Raw genomic sequence first — 17,639 nt, 5'->3', positions numbered from 1 at the left:
TGGCACAGAACGAATTCTCTGCTGCACAGTTTTTGGTTGTTAACCTGCGCTTCCCGTGCTCACTAGAGGTACATAGGTTCAGCGCTAGAACCCACGAGGACAACGGAAAACAGACTCTCTTCCAATCAACTGAAATTGGGGTAAAGGCAGTCTCCGTAGCAAGCTCCTCGGTTTGCAATTTCCGGCGATTCCGCTGCGACTGACTGTGTTTTTTTAATAACACATTTACACGCTGATATTCATACTTCCGAGGAGAAAATTTCTAAAGTAGGCGCCACTCTTTGAAAGTACTATGGCTGTTCGAGAAGCAAAACTAGATGGAATCGTCATTTAGAAATCAGCAATCATCCATAACTATAAGAATCATCGCAGTATCTTCTACGATCGATCTGCCCGTTTCAGACCTTGGTTTGTTTCCGAGTCATCTATAGATCTTTTAACGGATTAATGGATCCAATGAAGTTTTACAAGTGACCGATCTGACTTTTTCAGCTCTTGGTTAGTTTCAGACTCTTTTATAGATCTTTTAACGGATTAATAGATCCGATGAAGTTTAACAGGTGAGTAAGTCCGGGCTTCTCTTTGGCAGCCCAAGCTTACCATTACCGTAAGGAGTTTCTATTCGAGGACTGTAACTATTCTATTCCATAATTTAGATCTAAAGTAGCTTTGGACAGACCGTCTGCAATAATTTCTGTTCCTTTATTTTACTGAAGTATCCTACTGCTTAACTAACAAACCATATATGTATAACTCATTCTGATTTTCGAAAATATCAACATTTTAAATTCACCACAATTAACGGAATCATGAATTATATTTTCCGCAAAGATATTCCATATACTATATACACAGCTTGGTAAAATTTATCGGCAGTCAATGCCACAGCCACTTAGTCAGGCGATTAGCAACTGAACTCACCCGCACAAATTTTAGAACTTCAAATCTCCATACACAGAGGAATAACGGCATACATACACACTTAGATTTGAGCGCATAAACACCTTCCTTATCAATCTTACTGGTTGGCAGCCGTCGCCAGTGACGCGCAAAAAACCGAAGCCGAAACCGAAACCGAAACCGCAACCTCAACAACTAGCGAATGCCAAAGTAGACGACACTTTCAACAAATGCGCCAACAAGCGTTAACAACAGCAACTACTTACATAGTTGCATATAGTTGGTGGAGGCCCAACAACAACAACTACTTGACCACAAGCCGAAAAATGCTTCATCACTTCGTCACTTTTTCTAATTCGCAACCATTTAGTTGGTGAAAAGGGTTTACCGTAGTTGAAGCCCGTGGTGAGGGCGCATTTTGGCAAATTAAATTTAAATCCCTTCTTAAACGCTCGGTTTGGATGTGACGGAGGGAAATGAGGTTTTTTTGGGACAAGTGTTATGAAAGTGCATGGGGGGCTGATTGATTTGTAGGCGACACTCGTTGATTTCGGAAATAGATTTAGTTATATTACCCAAACTCTTACGCATTTGTCTTTGCAGATGTGATTGATTGGATATTGGAGCATCTGAATGAGAAGACACGCACGCGGCGCATGGTGCTTAAGAAGATGAAGGAAATGGGTCTGGTATTCAAGGCACCGACAAAGCGTACGACTGCCGGTGCGGCCAACAAGAAGCTATGGTCTACAGAGGAAGATGAAGAACTGCAAAGTCTCTACGACGAACATCGTCTGGAGGACGGTAAGTTTTTTGGGAAAAGATTTTCTAAACACATTACTTATTTGAACGCCCTTCACTTGCAGATTGCTTGCAACGCATCATCAACGAATTCGTAGATCGCCGCACGAAACGTCAGATAATACAACGTCTGCTGCAACTGCATATAATCGCAGATAAATCGGAGATTATGCCGAAGAAGAAACCGAAGCGCAAGTCGAAGAAGGCAAGTGCCAATTCGGAAGGCAGTGACAACGAGGGTGAATACATGGATGAACCGCAATTTGGTGAACTTCTATCGCCCAGTGGTCCTAAAGCCTCCAAGACGTCGAAGAAGAAGAAGAAGGATAAAATGAAGAAGAATAAGAACAAGTTGGCGGCGACGGCTAAACCTGCCAAACCGGTGAAGCGTAAGATCGTGCGTACGCCACTCGATGTGGGTACTGTGAAAGCGCTGATTGCACAAGTTGCCGATAAGTATCAGGAGGCCATTGATTGGTTGAAGGAATGCCTTGACGATGCAGCCGAAGATACCGAAGAACCCGGTGAAGAAGATGATGGAGTGCCATTGGTGCCGCTGCAAGAGATCGCACGTGAAGCGATGGAGAATACGGATTTCCAAAAGATCATCGTAGCTTTGGGTATACAGCCACCATTGTTGGGTACAGAAAGCTATTGGCGTATACCAGTCTATCTCAATTCAGCTGACTTGAAGTTCCGTGCTAAAATCGTAGCTGGCGAAGAGATCGACATCGATATGGAAGGTGTAGAGGAGGAGGGTGCTGATACGGAAACGGCAGTGGAGGTCGCTAGCGGAGACGAGTCGGATGATGATGATGATGACGATGATGAGTCAGATAGCGATTCCGACAGCGATGCTGGCGGTGCTGCAAGGCAGGACAGTGAAAGCGAGGAAGATTTCTTTGATAACTTCGCCGAAAAACATAAGAAACGCATGGCCGCAATGGATGACTTTGTCGAGAAGCGTGCGCAAAAAATGCGCAGCATAATGTTTAACAAAAGCGATGAAGAGGATACTGAGCGTGCCGGTATTGGACAAAAGAAGAAGCGTGAACGTAAAAGCAAAGCAAGCAAAGGTGAAAAGGTGGATAAAAACTCCGACAACGATGCGGCTGAGGTTGATGAAATCGTAAAGAAACTCGACAAAAAGCGGCGACAAGCAGCCATCAGTAGTGATGATGATGATGACGATGAGGCCGCAAAGTCAACCGTTGTAAAGCAATCCGATGTTGTGAGCGATTTATTCGATCAACTGAAATCACAAACCGCCAAGAAGAAACGTGAGGCAACTACTTACACCGAGGAAATGGACGAGCTTAATTTCAATTCAGAAGACTACCGCAAGCGGCTGCTTGAGCTTGGCGACAGCGACGAAGATGACGTCGAAGACGCCACAACAACGAGCACCAACACCAACAAGACGCGCATGCGGCGCGCTAATATAATTGACTCCGATAGCGAAGAAGATGATAGCGCCAATGTAAATCATGAAATGAACAAGGGCGTCAATGAAGACAGCAAAGGCGCAAACGATAATGGTGTTGTGGACGACAAAGCGGTTGCGGCTGAAGATGATGACGGTGTAAGCGGTTTGGATGCTGGCATTGTTAGCACAGAAGGAAATCAAGCACCTGCTGATGACATCATCACAACGTCTAACAGCACAGGACCTGTTGATGAGCTTGCAGCACACACAACAACAAATAAACGAAAACGTAACATTTTGGACGATAGCGAAGAGGAATATGACACCACCATTGGGAAACAGCCCGATAGCGAGGAAGAGGATGCATTCATCATGCGGCGGAAACCAACTAAGGCGGAACAACAACGCTTAGACAGCGGTGAGGAGCCAGCCAAACGACGTCGTCTCGCTATCATCGACGACGATGACGATGATGAGTAGATGATTGCAGCTGCAAAGTTCGAGAGATTCATTCATCGCACATTACATAATTTGTAATTCTGAATTAATTTTGAATTAAATGTTTATTTACTTATTATCATCATATTTATGTTCATTATTTGCCGAATTCATTTGTTAGTAGAATAGCATAAGATATATCTTTGTATGTACTATCATAATTGTTTGAATTATATATTCATTTTCATTAAAATTAAATAAAAGTTGAAAAAATTATTAATAAAGTTTAAAAAATATGTCATATTTTTTATATATTTATTTATTTATTATATTTTACTGCTACGAAGCTTTAATCCTGGCGATTCTTTGAAATATCTGTACAATATATTTTTCTGTGGTTGTTTTGCAGCGCCAGAAAACATTTCTGAAGTAATTCAATGCTGCCGATTTGACAATCCTTGGCCGTATAAAAATCTTAAAAATCCGGGTCCGTTCCGAAAAAAAAATTAGTTTGTTTTCTAAACCAGCACACTGCATATCTTGGACAATAATTTTGTATCAAAAAATGTAGCCTGCTGTTTACGGTACCCAGGAAATGACATTTTCGAACATATCTGAAAATGCGCCTAAAAGTATGTAACATTAAAAATATTTAATGATCTGCATCCGGTGACATTATGTCTACTTTTACATGTGCGCCTAAAAGTATGCAATAAACTTGTCACTCATACACATCCTGCCAAGCGCTCAGATAAAATTAACCATGCCCTAATTTGGCAAATCGTACTAGGCGCCCAGAAGTGACAAGCAAGTAGCTGTAGAAAGGTTTTTCTGCAATATCTCGAAAACCAGTAGCGGTATAATTTTTTTGACAATTTCTTGCTGAGTGCCATCGCTTGGGCAACATTTTTGCATAAGCATTTTTTACCTACCTCATGCCGCTAGCTCATAAAAACAAATTTATGTACACAAAGCGACAATTTGTAGAATATTCATTGAAATATCTTTGCAATAGGTTGACGAAAAACATGTTTTGAAATGCTCACAGCCTAGATGATCGTTTGGGTCACATGTTTACATTAAAAATTTCGAGCATACATCATGTGGTGGCTTCGGAAAATCGATTTTTTTTTATTGAATTCGATAAATTATTACTATTCAAATGGGAAAGTGAAATGAGATATTCGAATGAGCCATTTATTTTCAAAATGTTTCAGCCTCATTCTTCCGGCAGCTCAGAATAAACCATTACGCTAAGTGACATGTAAGTAAGGCAAATACATCATGGAACGACTTACATTTTGAACGACGTTTACAAATCTTTCAACAGTATTATGAAAATTCACTTTCTGTTAAGAATGTGTTTCGTGCGGTTCGTTCAACTTAGCGTACTATTCGCAACACCATCCCCCAACTTGAGACCCAGCATTCATTATTGAATAATATTCGACCAAATAGACCACGCCCAGCACGCAGTAAAAAACTAAAGCAGCCGCAGCTTTGAGTGTACACTGTACACGAAGACCGTGGAGAGGCGATTCGGCACCGTTCGCAGCAACTCGGACTATCGTATGGGACGACTTGGCGCATTTTACGTCGAGATCTTAAATTGAAAGCATAAAAAAGCAGCTTGTGCAGGAACTGAAGCCGCTTAAACTTCCCAGGCAACTTCGCTTCGTTTTGTAGGCTTCTAAAAAGCTCCACGAAGATCCGACGCTTTCGATCCAAATTTTGTTCAGCGATCAGGCACATTTCTGGTTCAATGGGTATGTAAACAAGCAAAAATTACGCATTTGGGACGAAGAGCAACCTGAAATGATTCAAGAGCCGCCATTTCATTCAGAAAAACCAACGGTTTGGTGTGTTTTGTGGACCGATGGAATCATCGTCTATATTTCTTTGAAAATGATGCCGTTGAGAACGTAACCGGCAATGATGACCATTATAGCGCCATGATAATCGACTATTTGATGCCTAAAATTTAAGCTTGTGATCTCGAAGACGTTTGGTTTCAAAAGGCCGGAAACTTCGGTGAACAGACGGTTGACCACTAAGATCGTTCGATATTTTCCTGTGCGGATATGTAAAATCTAAAGTCTATGCGATCATTCACGCTTCGATTCAGGCCATGGAGCAAAATATCATGCGTTTAATTCGCCAATTATCAGTCGAAATGCTCGAACGAGTCATCGAAAATTGGACTGAGCGGATGACCATCTGAGACCTTGGCGCGGCCAACATTTGAAAGATATAATCTTCAAAAAGTAAATGCCAAAGAATGTTCTATCGAATGATAATAAACATTTCTTATTAAATTTGAAATTTCTGTGTTTTTTTCTAAAAAACAAAAAAAAAGTAGGGAACCTCGAAATGGTTCAATTCTTATTTTTGTAAATTTATTTTGAATAATTATGGCATGTAATTTAATAGCGCTTTGGTTTATCCCTACTTTTGGCTATAAATTGGAAACGTAAATGGGATTTAGGAATGCGACTCTTAATCCCCATTAAGCTAGGCAACTCTTTTGCAACAAAAAATTTCAAACACACTCTTCCGAAACCATTACGTTAATTTGTTGGATTGTACCTGGCGCTCACAAGTGACAAGTAAGTAACCACTGTATGTATGAATATGTCTCGAATATATCGGCATCAAAATTTTTTACACACCCCGGAGCACCAGCTTGGAAAAGTGAATTTTTTAAGACAAGTTCCAAAATATTTATTGAAAGATACAACAAAAAATCTTTTAGATAATTATATACATATATTTTTTATTCATAATGCATTACTATAATTTCCGCAAGAATACTTCACACAATATTTGCTTAAAAATTATCACTATTGCATTAATGTTTTACAATTAATTCATTACAAAGCGTTTTGCATAAAAATGGCGGTGAAAATTAAAATCTACAAGAGTCATTTTGTTAAAAAAAATCGCATGCGATATTTATGCAAAACTCTTTGCACATTCTCTTTTTATAACTAATAACTAGAGACTAAATGGTATTCAGCAAATTTAGCATACACATACTCGAACATGCTTACATATGTATATAATATTGTATGTACGTATGTATATGTTTTATGCTTTTGCTTTAGTCACTATTGTTTTGCATAGTATGTGTGTACTGTATGCATGGGTTAGTCAAATGTGGGTACAAACGTTTGATACAAACATTCGTATCATAGGCGACTACATAGTTTTGTATATTATGTACATATGCGTATGTATGTATTTTCTTTACTTATCTCTTACTAATACTAAAATGATAGTTTATGAATTATATAATAGTTGCGTATATATGTATGTTTCTATGCTGATCGCTGGTGGCAGTTTTCGGCAGTAAAATGGCGCGAAATATCGGTCGCTAACTGACATATGGCCTGTTGTTGATATACATATATGTATGTATGTGTATAGGTATACATCTATGTATCTATGTATTATATGAAGAGTAGATTCATATGTGGGCAATTGATGGCAAGCCCTGAGTTGAGGCGATGAAATCTTGTAACTTTGAAGTCTATTGGAGATTATTCTTAACGGTTTTCGAAAAGAGAAAATTGTAGTTGTTGTCTTGATGTGACGTGGCTGTGGGCAGTGTTTGGTAGTTGTGAACTTTTGCGTGGCTGTGACAAAAATTTGAGGATCGTTTAAATTAAATAAATGTAATAGTTTGTATTTAGACTTAACTAGCGAGCGCGCTACTTACTAACTAATGAAAGCTGTGTGAATTTTAAATTCATAAATTTTTCGTTAATATTAGGAATATTTTTGTTTTATCAATAGTCACTAATTACAAATACAATTTGAATGGCAATACAACAACAGAAGGGCGCATAGTGAAAAAAGTATTTTTTCTGGCATTTTTTCATCTAATTTTTTTCAATAAATTTGGTGGCGAAGCGGCACACATATTTGACGTTACTACACAGTAGTAATCGTATTGGAGTTTTCACTTGCCACATGCAACAAAATGACACTAAAAATATTTCCACAACTTTGGAAACCTAAATGCCCTTCCAATTATGCGCTACAATGGTCGCTGCACGATCATTACATAAGTAACGGCAAGCGACCCACTCACTGGACACACACACACAGAAAATGATTTAGCCACGCCACGTCAAGAGACTCCAGCCGCGCTTGGCCGGTTGCGGTGTTGTATTGGCTGCTATTTGTTGTGGTTGTTGTTTGCTTTCGTCGAAAACGTATACTTCGGTGGCGACATCGCCATTACCATTTTGTTGTTGTTGCTTTTGTGCCTCCTGCTGCAATTGTTGCTCACTCAAATTGGGATTGGTCAGGTAGGTCCTCAGAATGGTGTGCTTCTGTACGGACCTCTGGAATTCGCTTGTGGACGGGCGATATGCCTCGAGCTTGTTCTTGTATTTGTTGCTGCTGCCACCGGTCTGAGTTGTGTACGTCTTGTGGCCACTTGTGCTTGTTGTTGTTGTAGCCTTGTGTAGTGTGGCGCTAAACGCGGAATTTGTTGTTGCGGTCTTACGCTGACCAAATGTGTGCGTCGCCTGTTTGGAAGAATACACAGAAGAAGAGGAGGAGGAGGAGGAGGAAGAGGAGGAAGAAGAAGAAGAAGAGGTTGATGTTGTAGCTGGTTGCGTTGCATATGGGATTTTTTTGTTGTTGCTAGTTTGTTTGTACTCATACGTGTCAATGGCGTTGGCGCTAACAACTGGCGCTACCGATGGTGCGCATAAGCCCTGATAACGCGCTGACGATCGCAAGCCATATGTCGCACATGATGGCTTACCTACCTGATACGGATTATAACCGACGACGTTTCCACTAAAATCAGAAATTAAAAATTGTTATTTTAGCATTAATGTGAGTTTATATAGTTGTGTTTGAAAAAAAGTTGAGGAGTATGTGTATTTTTAAAGGTATTCTTAACTGATACCTGGGTTATTTGGTTGAAAAAATAAAAAAAAACTTTAAACGAAGACTCTTTCATCTATTAAGGGGTTAGGCCCACTTGTGCATTTCCAGAAACTCAAAATCAATTTTTTTGCTTATGTATCTTACGATATAATGGAAACCATATTTAAACAGAATTTTAGTTTTGGTTATAAATTGTTATATATTGGTTATATCTGACAGCGGAAGCTGAAATTTTTATGCTACATATATGTAGGTTTGTAATATGATGTACTAAATCGCAAGCAAAAAAAAAAAATTAAAGCTGAAAAAGCTTCCTCGCCGCTAAAGAGTTTTATTCGGAAGTTCTGCTGGATATAGGCTACGGAAAGAAAGGAGTTAATCTTTCACAATTAATCACCGATTATTAAAACAGTTTAAATTCATAAAAGCAAAAATTCACAAAAAATGCGTTTTTCTGACTTGTAAGTATATATAACCTCTTAATTCATCCTTTTTTGAGACAAAGTTTGACTGGAAAATTACAGTTGGATTTTCTTTAATAGAAGAAGAAGTCAGGAGATTTTAACCAAAAAGAAGACAAGACTTAATGATTGATTGAAAAAAATCTCATCTTTTGCGATGGATTTTTGAAAAATTAGTAAACTGTCAAGCTTTTTAAAAGCTTTTTTAAGTTATTGCATGCACAGTGCCTTATTTCAATCATGACGTCACACTGTCCTGTCAAGCGCGCTTCACAATAGAAACGGAATGAAACTGTCACATCATCATACTACCATTCTTGAAAGAAAACAGAAGTATTCGAAAATCTCAAGAAAATGGAGTCCGAAAATCAGACCATCAGAAGTAGAGTGTTAGAAATATCAATTCGAAATTGTTAGTACAAATTTCAGTTGATGAATTTTGAGAGTTGAATTTATTTCTAAAATAATGCAATTTGTTAAAAATGAACGTTTGAGGACTAAACGTAAAATTTAGTTAAACATCGTATTTTTGTAAAAATTTACGAATAAAATTTACTAAACGAAAAAAACCTTTCAGTTTTATTAAAATTTAGTTAAACCTTGTCTTAATACATAAGTATACAAATTACTTAATTTCTTTTACTTACCCTGGTCCATAATTACAAACGTACAGCTTGTTGTATTTGGTTGAGTCTTTGTATTCAGAGAAACCACAACCAACTAAACTTGTTTCACCCCAGACCAGCTGAAAAGATAGGCAGAATATAATTAGTAAATTGAAAAAAAATGAAATTCAAGCTTAAAGTATGGCAATAAACAAAAATTCTGTTATGAAAATCGAAGAACTGAACTTGTGTAATATTTATGAAAAAGGGTTTTACTTGAAAATTTAATAAAAAAATAAAATCAAGGGATATCTTATGGAACAAACATGCTTAACATACCCGAAATGGCCTTATCTCAAAAATTTAAAAATTAAAGGAAACTAGTCTATGTTTCCTTTTACTTGAAATACATATACTTCAATTCTGATAAGCGTATAATTCAATAAATATGGACATTATATTAAGTAACTGGTACCAAATGTGATTGTTCGATTATCGTAGCACTCTTCTCTCTACACTGATTTGCTCTAAAGTCTTTCCTTGTTCCAAAAATTTGTGTTTTTCTACTATAATGGGCAATTCAAATAAATGTCCTTTTTTCAATAGTCCTTTTAACAAATTTCTTTAAAAATGGTACCCCGGAGAGGACGTAACCGTGAATGCCGACCCTTACCGCGCCGTTATATCCGACTATTTGATGCCTTAAATTGAAGCTCGAGATCCCAGCGACATTTGGTTTCAACGAGACAACTCTACACATCACAAATTAATCAATTTTTTGAGAAAACACTACGGTGCGCAGATAATTTCACGTTTTCGGGATATGTAAAGTCTAGTCCATGAGGACAATCCCACTTCGATTCATGCCTTGGAGCAAAACATCACCCGTGACATTCGCCATTTACCAGTCGAAATGCTCGAACAATTTATCGAAAAATTTACTCAACGGATGGACCATCTGAGACGTAGCCTCGACCAATATTTGAAAGAGATAATCCTTAAAAAATAAATGCCAAGGAATGTTCTTTGAATGATAATAAACATTCCCTCTTAAATTTGAAGTTTATACGTTTTTTCTTTAAAAAAGTCTCTACTTTTCCACCTCAAAATGGATCACCCTTTATTTACAATTTTGTGCAGCATATTTAATTTTATAACATTAGTACTTCTTTTCACCCACTATCCACTCTCTTACCTGAGAGTAATGACCAGTCTTCGGTGACCAAGCATCGCCAAATGAGTACTTTTGCACTTCATTGAACCAGCTTTGGATGCGTGATGGGAAATCGCCGTCGGAGGCATCGAGCGGGGCTGTGCTCCAAATAATCGCCAAGTTCTGACCCATAGTGAAGCGATCTGTTGTGATGAAGATGTTGACCAGTGGTGAATCCAACGGTGGCGCACAAAACAGCAATCAGCGAACGGGAACATTAGCGGGAGAAGAGCAGCAATGGAGATAAGCAGAGTGACAAAAATTGTGTGTGTTTGGAAGAATAAAAGAAAAGTAAAATCAAGTTAATAACAGTTTGTCACATAATGCAAATTATTCAACTCAGTGCAACATATAACGGTTAAGACACATAAAACGTTCTCTGTACGAGGAACATAGACATGCAATTTTAGTTACAATTTGGTGTTTTTTGGTTGATTTTTTGTTTATGTTTTTGAAGTTTTGATATTAGAAAACAAGAGTTGCGGTTATTTAACAAAAATATTATGTCATGAGTAGGTTAGATACACGCCTGTGGTGAATGTGGTACACTTAGTTGCCCTTGGAATGAACGAACTTTTGTCCGGTTGCGGATTGGAGTTTATTTACTTTTTTGTATTTTTTTGAAAGTTTTTTAACTTTTTTGGGGTTTTATTTAACTTTTTTTACCTTTTCGAGATTTATTTTGAATTTTTATTTTTATTTTTGTTTATTTTAATTTTTTACATTTTTTACGATTTTTTACGATTTTTTTTAAATACCCACGTATTGCTTTGCGCCCAAACGGTGCTTGCATGCATGCGGCGTGCTGGGAATTTGATATATTAGACTGTTGGTATGGACGATTTCTGGAGTGTAAGATTAATTAAACGTTATGATTTATGTGGATATGTATGATTACGGTTACTTTTTGTTTTATATGGTGGTTTCACATTCTCTAAGATTGAGAGGAATTACATATACATATATTATATATATATATTTTTTTTTTTTCTATATTTTATGAAGCGTTTTTCCTTTTGCAATAAATTTGTATTTGCTTGGTTTTTAGTATTAAATATATGCTTATTTGTGAATCAGTTTTTCATGCTGTTAATTAGACATATCCTGTAGACAATATAAGCGGACATTTATAAGCAAGGTCGAGTGTTTGTTATTTTTATATACTTTTTCATAAATATATTGCAAGTTGTTTTTGTGTTGTTTATAAAAAAACTAAAAAAATTAATGATTTTATTATATTTACAAAATTAGTAAAATTTAAATATTAAAATATGTAATAATATAAAAAAAATTTTTCATAATTAAATAAATTACTAAATTAATTATTTAATTTTATTCATTACTAACTAATTAATTTGAAGACTTTAATATTTGATTTTTTAATTTTAATTTTTATTTAATTAAATGTACAAATTTGAAAAAATGTATGTTTCAATTATTCCTTTAATAAGTAAAAAAAGTTTTCATTAGTAAAAAAAATACTAATTTAATCATTTAATTGTAATTATTAACTACTAATTAATTTGGAAATTTTGCAACTCGATTTTTTAATTTAAATTAATGAATTAATAATTTTTAATTTAATTAATTAAGAAATTTTACTAAAAAAAATTAACTATTTAAAATTTAAAATTAAAAAAAATAATTGTTTAACTTTACTTAGAAAATTATTAAATTTTAAAAAGTCAAAAAAAGTATTTAAGTAATAAAGTAAGTAATTAAGTAATTAAGTAATAAAGTAACTAGGTAATAAATTACAAATTTAATCTTTTAATTATAATCATTAATAACTAATTAATTAGGAAATTTTATTTTGTGATTTTTTAATTTTAATTAATAAATTAATAAGTAATTATTTTTAATTTAATTTAGAATTTGTTTTTTTTTATTTTAATTTTAATTGTTAAGTATATTAAATTACTTTTAATTTAAAATTAACTAAATTTTATTATACTTACAAAACTACTAATTTCAAAATTTCATTATTTAACTATAGTCATTATTAACTAATTAATTATAAAATTTTACTATAAGAAATTTTAATTAATTAATTAAAAACTAATTATATTTAATTTAATTAATTAGTAGCTAATTTTTTTTTAATTTTTAAAAAATTTACATTTTTTTAATTTAAAAAACTGCATAAAATTTAAGGATTCTAAATGTAAAAATAATTTTTTCGCATCAAAAAATTTTTAATATTTTTAATAACATAATTTTAGTAAAAAAGCAAAAAAAAATTATTTTGTTATTTCATAATTTCTATCTCGTCATAAATTCTGCAACACTTTCAGGCTTAAAAATAATTTCAAACATTTTCCAAATGTTATTTTCGAACAATTTTTGTATGCAAAGTCCAAAATTTACAACTTCCCGCAATGCAAATAGAATTTAAAATTAAAATTTATTTTGTTAGTAAAAAAAGCTTTTTGTTTTTGTATATTTAAGAGACTTTTCAAGTCACAAACGCCAAACCAAACAATTTTTATATATTTCCCACACACTTTTTTCGAAAATCCAATTCTCTGTATATGTGTAAGTAAGTGTGTTTGTATTAGTTGCATAAAACTTAGTTAGTTTAACAAATGGATTAACACACAGTGAAAACATTAAAAACGGTGGTTAGTGTTTGTTGTAGTGACATACAAAATGCGTATTCAATAACTTACTGATCGTTCGCAAGGGGTCATGACGGAATTCACAGTTATTAGCCCATTGTTGCGCACGCGCCGCCAACTCGTCGTCCCAAACGATTTCACGCATATTTTCAGCGCCCGGTTGACCTGGATAGCGGCCCGTTGCCACCAGTTGGCGCAATTTGTTGTGCTCGTGCAGGATGATCTCACGCTCGCCGTTAGAGAGGCCAGAAACTGCAAAATGACATGCAAAAATACAGTTCAATAAATATTTATTTTAATTTAATGACCGTTAAAAGTAGCAAAATCAAAAAACATGGCGGATTAATTTGCATAATATGCGGTTAAATGTTGCAACAGCGCTTGTTTAGCGGCGCTGTTTTTGTTGTTTTTAATTAGTTAAATTCATTTGTATAATCAAATGGCGAAAGAAAAAAATTAAAAAAAAACGATTATTTGCCGCTACATTTCTTTCACCGGTCGCTCTGCTAAAAGAGCCTAATTCGAATTAAATGCTTTGAAAAAAATTCCAAAAAAAAGTGAAAAAAATAAAACTGAAAAAAATAAAAAAAATGTTAAAAAAAATTAAAAATATATTTATAAATATTTAATTTGTGCAAACATTGTGTTACACAACTAAACGCGCTCATTGGGTTTATCCCAAAGCCGGTGTCGTTCGAGCGCTAATCACCGCTTAATTTGTGCAGAATGTTTGCGCATGTGCGCTCTTACGGATTACGCGCGCTAATTCCAGACTTTTCAGACTATCTAAAACCACAATAATAGGAATATCTGCCATTAGCGCTGTTAAATTCACTTTAATATGCGACTTCATTAGTCGCCTATTTCTTTCATCGGCATTCACTTTTTTCTTTAATTTTTTACCTTAAAATATTTTTATTGGTGCTTTTTAAATTTTATTACTTTTCTCCAAAAAGTTGGTCATTTGATTTTTCAGCTTCGCTTGTTATTGTATAAATCGTTTAATTTTATTTTCTTTACGTGTGCACAATTTATGAGACAAGTCGTCGTTAAAAAAATACTTAAAAACAAATGCTGTGAAATCTAAGTCACCTGGCAACAGCGCACGCTTCGCTGTCGGCTATTCAGCGCCAAATACTCCAAGCTGTTTAACATATTACAAGATTTAAGCGTTTGCCTTAGTCATTCTTGCGACCAATCAAATACACACTTGTCTCCTTACAAAGGCAATTAAAAAGGTTGCAAATCCATTCACATGTAAATTTTTCGGTGAAAGATGTAATCAAATATTTATAAAGCCAGAGCGGCCACTCTGGAAGACTGTGAAGAAAGCAGTAGTTTGTTGTAATGTTAGTGTTAATCTTTTTGTCATCTATTCGAAGATTAATGTGCTGAACCCAAATTAAAAAAAAACAATAATAAATGCTATTGGCCGCTTCGACAATATTTCAGTGATTTCAAAAAGCTTTTAATGTAAATGTGCCTAAAGACAGTTGATAAACTAGGTTCAAGTCAAGCAGTGACATCATTGAGCTATTTTAGGATACGCCAACAGCAAGTAAGTCACATTGGATAAAAAATTATGTAAAATTTATTAATAACGTTGAAATAAATGTCCACCTAAACAAACAATATTGCTAATGTAGATAAAAGTCAACTAATTATAAAAAGCTTGAAGTGTGATAAGTAATTTAGCTTAGCTTGAATGCTTAACATGAGCTTTTCAACGGATATTCACACAAAAGTCATTATGTACATATGTGAAACGTGGTTCCAAACTACGGATCAGGATACATTAAAGGTCAATAGCCGTATGGTTCTTGGCAGCGTCAGGATCATGCAATTTAAAACAAAAATGTAATTTCTCAACAAAAACAATCAAGTATGCATCTATATATAAACGCCAAAAGTAATCTGTTAATAAAAAATCTTGTGATCGTAGACAGTAAGATTCGCTGTTTGCAGAATTGCAAGCCAGTTGGAGGAGATATTTAGCTTATAGAATTGATTTTTTATGATGCTAATACATATATAGTAGTTATTAAAAATTTATTTTTGAGCTCTGTTTAAACTCTTTATAGCTTTTTTAAGCTTTTGAGCCTTGCTTTAATTACTGTTATAAGCTTTGCGTAAAGTTTTTTGAAGCTTTTGAATTCAGTATGTTTTTGACCTTTCGAAACATTTAATTGCTTATTAAGCTTTTTTGAAGCTTTTAATTTCACACCCTAAGTAAGCTTTTGATCTTTTAACATAATAAATTGGTTATCACAAACAAGCTTATCTGCGCTTTCAATGAACGTTTTCAAAGCTTTTTAGCTTTTGAATTCACACTATACTGTAAGTAGGCTTTTTTGCTTTTAAAAATAATAAATTTGTATTTAATAATTTATTTTTTAAGCTTTGCGAAAACTTTTCCGAAGTTTTTGAATTTACCCTCCGCCATAAACAAGCTTTTGTTATTTCAATATATTAAATTAGTGATTACAAACAAGCTTTTTTGAGCTTTGCGTAAACTTTTGCGAAGCTTTTTGCAGCTTTTGAATTCAAACTCTGCCATAAGTAAGCTTTTGATCTTTCGCAATATTAAATTGGCTATTACAAACTAATTTGCTTAGCTTTCTGTAAACTTTTTGAAAGCTCTTTTAAGCTTCTGAATTCACACTCTGCCATAAGTAAGCTTTTTGACATTAGAAATAATAAATTGGTTATAACAAACAAGAACACTGACTTTTATCCAGTCAAGGTCTACATATAAACTCGGCAACATTTCTCAATATTATTTCGACAACAAATTTTAAACAACTTTCTGAAAAGCATTGCATTCTCGTCTTCTTGCCTTGCAACAAAATTTTAGAAAATATATGCAATTAACAACAAAAAGCAAGTCATATTTTTTCCAGCCCCTCAATAAGAACCAATCTGTCTACCGCTCCTTACCGGTCGTGCTAGTTAGTTAAGATATTCTTAACACTTGCCATTGTCTTGTTTTGCCAGGCAATTAAAGCGTAACAAAATGGTTTAAGCGTGAAGACACTAAAGCAGCTCAAGTGGATATTTCAATGCGGAATTGGTGCTGTCGCAACACTGGCGGCTTAAAGCAGTAAGCAGTTGCTGTTCTTCTTTTTTTGAGCAAGTGTGTATTTAGTGTTTGTATATGTACATATATAATCTTAGAGTGTGTATTGCAGCCGCCGGCTCTAGTTGCGCGTAATGAAGACGAATTCCTGGGAATACCGAATTGGAAATACACAAGAATAGTGCACGCTCATGAAAGTGACGGGCAGGCAAGTGCGCGAGGCATATACATACGTACATATCTATGTATGTATGTGTGTATGTGTGTGACAGTAGGTATTCATGTGTGTACATATGCATAAATCGAGCTTGTATTTGTTGTAATAGGCGCTAAAGTCGCGACAAGTGAGCGGCGACGATTCTCACTCTTTTTTGGGCTCTTCCTGGATTTTGATTATTTTTTGTTTAATTAAAAAGCCGCAACGCAGCAAAATAAAAAGTGTGCAAGTCATTTACACACATACGTGCATACATTTATACATGTTCATATGTAGCGGCAGCACAGCGGCAGTTTAAACAGCCACTTGATGTGTAATGATCATGGACATCAGGGTCGAAAGCGTCGAGAACATGTTGCCTCGACACTTGCGCACTTCTTGCCACAGCCACACAGCCATACAGGCATACATATTTATATATGTGTATATACATATGTAGTGCAAGTTACATTAACACATATCGAAAGCGCGTGAATGAAACGAGAAGCAAAAGGAAAAAACACGAGCGCTGCACTATAATCAACGCGGCGACAAATAATATATACGAAAGCACTGAAGGTGCCAAGTTCGGTGAATGGAAAGGCAACACAACGGCGGGCAGTGCACCTGAGAAGCGCAACGAATTGCTCTGATTTTAAACGTTGTCGTAAGACACGGCGGCCGCAAAAGGCTAAGAAGAAGGAAATGATTTCGTAAGTTACGTTAATTTGCCGCGACTGCGTGTAAGGTGATAATAAATGCCCAAACACAAACACATACACATACATGCAGCTATGCACATGTGGGAACGCTCACTATATGTATGCAAGCATATATAGGTATACATATAATGTACATAATTCACTTGTACAATGGGTATGGTCAATGAAATTATCGCCCGAGAAGCCGAGAGCGCTTTGCCTTCATTGTTCATTTGTGTTTGTGGGTCTGCAGTCGTTTAAGAGCCGCGACTGGCACTTTCGAAAATGCCAAATTCTGA

The 17,639-nt window shown here is 35.2% G+C and overlaps 4 protein-coding genes across 4 annotated transcripts in view; 2 read left to right on the top strand and 2 right to left on the bottom strand.

Annotated features, from left to right (window-relative positions):
- Nucleotides 1-3,861, top strand: part of LOC126751768 (protein timeless homolog) — a 571,553-nt gene extending 567,692 nt beyond the window's left edge. Inside the window, exons 18-19 of the mRNA XM_050462284.1 lie at nucleotides 1,504-1,704; nucleotides 1,767-3,861. Of these exons, the coding sequence (XP_050318241.1) occupies nucleotides 1,504-1,704; nucleotides 1,767-3,607 (2,042 nt within the window). The 3' untranslated portion in view covers nucleotides 3,608-3,861. The remainder of the gene's footprint in view (nucleotides 1-1,503; nucleotides 1,705-1,766) is intronic.
- The window catches only part of LOC126751778 (uridine phosphorylase 1), a 453,502-nt gene that overhangs the window by 135,065 nt on the left and 300,798 nt on the right, over nucleotides 1-17,639 (top strand). The window lies entirely within an intron of this gene.
- The window catches only part of LOC126751772 (acetylcholinesterase), a 454,065-nt gene that overhangs the window by 175,081 nt on the left and 261,345 nt on the right, over nucleotides 1-17,639 (bottom strand). The window lies entirely within an intron of this gene.
- The window catches only part of LOC126751777 (cysteine-rich venom protein), a 31,218-nt gene continuing 19,949 nt past the window's right edge, over nucleotides 6,371-17,639 (bottom strand). Inside the window, exons 2-5 of the mRNA XM_050462306.1 lie at nucleotides 13,419-13,619; nucleotides 10,732-10,892; nucleotides 9,579-9,676; nucleotides 6,371-8,377 (exon numbers count right to left, since the gene is read on the bottom strand). Of these exons, the coding sequence (XP_050318263.1) occupies nucleotides 7,684-8,377; nucleotides 9,579-9,676; nucleotides 10,732-10,892; nucleotides 13,419-13,619 (1,154 nt within the window). The 3' untranslated portion in view covers nucleotides 6,371-7,683. The remainder of the gene's footprint in view (nucleotides 8,378-9,578; nucleotides 9,677-10,731; nucleotides 10,893-13,418; nucleotides 13,620-17,639) is intronic.

This window comes from Bactrocera neohumeralis, chromosome 2 (genome assembly GCF_024586455.1).
Source record: "Bactrocera neohumeralis isolate Rockhampton chromosome 2, APGP_CSIRO_Bneo_wtdbg2-racon-allhic-juicebox.fasta_v2, whole genome shotgun sequence".
NCBI lineage: Eukaryota > Metazoa > Arthropoda > Insecta > Diptera > Tephritidae > Bactrocera > Bactrocera neohumeralis.
Note: the sequence above shows the minus strand (reverse complement) of the source record. Positions and strands in the feature narration are given on the sequence as shown.